The sequence below is a fragment of the Hyperolius riggenbachi genome, chromosome 8 (genome assembly GCF_040937935.1).
Source record: "Hyperolius riggenbachi isolate aHypRig1 chromosome 8, aHypRig1.pri, whole genome shotgun sequence".
Classification (NCBI taxonomy): Eukaryota; Metazoa; Chordata; class Amphibia; order Anura; family Hyperoliidae; genus Hyperolius; species Hyperolius riggenbachi.
In genome coordinates this window covers 58,458,900-58,460,798 of record NC_090653.1, presented here as the reverse complement: position 1 = coordinate 58,460,798, position 1,899 = coordinate 58,458,900, and the positions used below count along the sequence as shown (strand labels likewise).

The window sequence follows — 1,899 nt, the reverse complement described above, 5'->3', positions numbered from 1 at the left end:
ATGATCGCGCTGTTTCTCAAAGAAGCAGCGGATTATTGCGGTGGCTTAAATCAATGAACGGGAATGGATTTTCCCATTCATTGATCTCCGGGCGAGCGGGCGGCGGTGTGCACGAGTGGCGGGAGCGCGCGCACAAGCGGCGGGAGTGCGGACAGCGGCGGTAGCATGGAAGGTATGGATTTCTTCGTCCCTTGGTTTTTTTTGGGGGGGGGGGGAGGGACGGAGAAATCCGTACCATGGGGGGTAAAGCGGTTAATGTGTTTATTCAGTAAAAATACATTTACACATTTACTTGTCTACACAGTCCACACTATCATTTTGTATAGGTCCAGAAAATCTTAGCTTTTTGCTTGAGTTTTCTGAGATTTGGGTTTTGACCAATTTTCCAAACACACTTTTAGTGTAAGCCTTATATCATAATTTCTGAGTGTGTAAATAACTGGATTAACCAAGGGGGTGATAACGGAATACAAAACAGAGACAATCCTGTTTGAGGAATCACCAGAAGCTGGCGTGGTTCTCATATAAGTAAAGCTGAGGCTTCCATAAAAGACGCAGACTACAACCAGATGGGATGTGCATGTGGAGAATGCTTTCTGATATCCACTAGTAGGTATCTTTAGGACCGTCCATATGATAAAAATGTAAGACGTAATAATAACAGACAAAGAAGTAATAAGAACAAAGGCGGCTATAATGAAGTCAACAAGTTCCTCGATGTGTGTGTCCCCACAAGCCAATCTCAGCAATGGAGATACATCACAAAAGTAATGGTCAACTTTATTGGATCCACAAAAGTCAGTCTGATTAAGGAAATGGATGGGAAAAATTGGTGTGAACAGTCCTGCTAACCAAGAAGAAATAAGAAGGCACCAAACGCATTTGTCTTGCATTATGTCAGGGTATCGTAGTGGATTACAGATTGCTACATAACGGTCGAAGGCCATGGAGGCCAGAAGGTAGCATTCAGCAGCACAAAGGAAAGCAAATATGAACAACTGACTGACGCATCCGCCATAGGATATTTCTTGGCTTCCTATGAGGATGCTGGACAACATTTTGGGTACAGTGACATTGATGTACCCGATTTCCAAGAAGGACAGGTTGCCTATAAATATGTACATAGGCTTCCAAAGCTTGCTGTTTCGCATAACCAATAAAATAATGGCCATGTTCTCCAGGATTGTAAAGATATAAACTAAAAGGAATATGGAAAAGATAGGCATCTGGCAGTGTTGACAATCAGAAAACCCGTCTAAGAGGAATGTTCTTAGCACTGTTCTGTTTGACATTAGAGTTTTACACAAAAAAAAATAGATACGGCACCTGAAAGTTAATCTTTTAATTGTATTTACTATATGTAGATCCTGTCCTTGAGAAAATGTTTTCGCAGTTCTGCTTATCACACATGCGGAAATGAAATTATAAACCCTATAAGGAAAAAAAGGGACATGTGAATTGTCTTTTGGTTATTGATATTGTAGACAATGCCCCAGTTCAATCAAATATTCTACTCCTCTATCCTAAAGTTCTAATATTTAAACTTTAACTGTGGTTTCTGGATAATGTAGTCAGTGAACAGAACATCTAGCTGTTTGTTACTGCTGTCTATGCACAGATTGTGTGGACTTCCATTTACTATTTGTTCCATCCCAGTAATACCAAGAAGCCAGTGGCTCCCGATAAATATTGGGATTAGGTGGCCAGCACCCAGTCTCTTCCTCATCTCTGTCAGGATCCTCTGAGGCCTCCATCATGCTGGAATAGGATGCTGTTTCCGTGCACCCGTGTGTTTTCACAAACTGATGCCAGATCGGGGACATGGGCTGATTGCCAGAAACCTCTGGCTTAGCACACCACTGTGTCGCCATCACCACGTGTTCATGTCATGGTGGGACA

At 42.2% G+C, this 1,899-nt stretch overlaps 1 protein-coding gene across 1 annotated transcript; it reads right to left on the bottom strand.

Moving 5' to 3' along the window:
* Positions 1-338: 338 nt before the first annotated feature.
* Positions 339-1,226, bottom strand: LOC137527326 (olfactory receptor 6B9-like). Its single transcript, XM_068247835.1, has one exon. It carries the CDS (start codon positions 1,224-1,226, stop codon positions 339-341), a length of 888 nt encoding a protein of 295 aa, XP_068103936.1.
* Between the last annotated feature and the right edge of the window lie 673 nt (positions 1,227-1,899).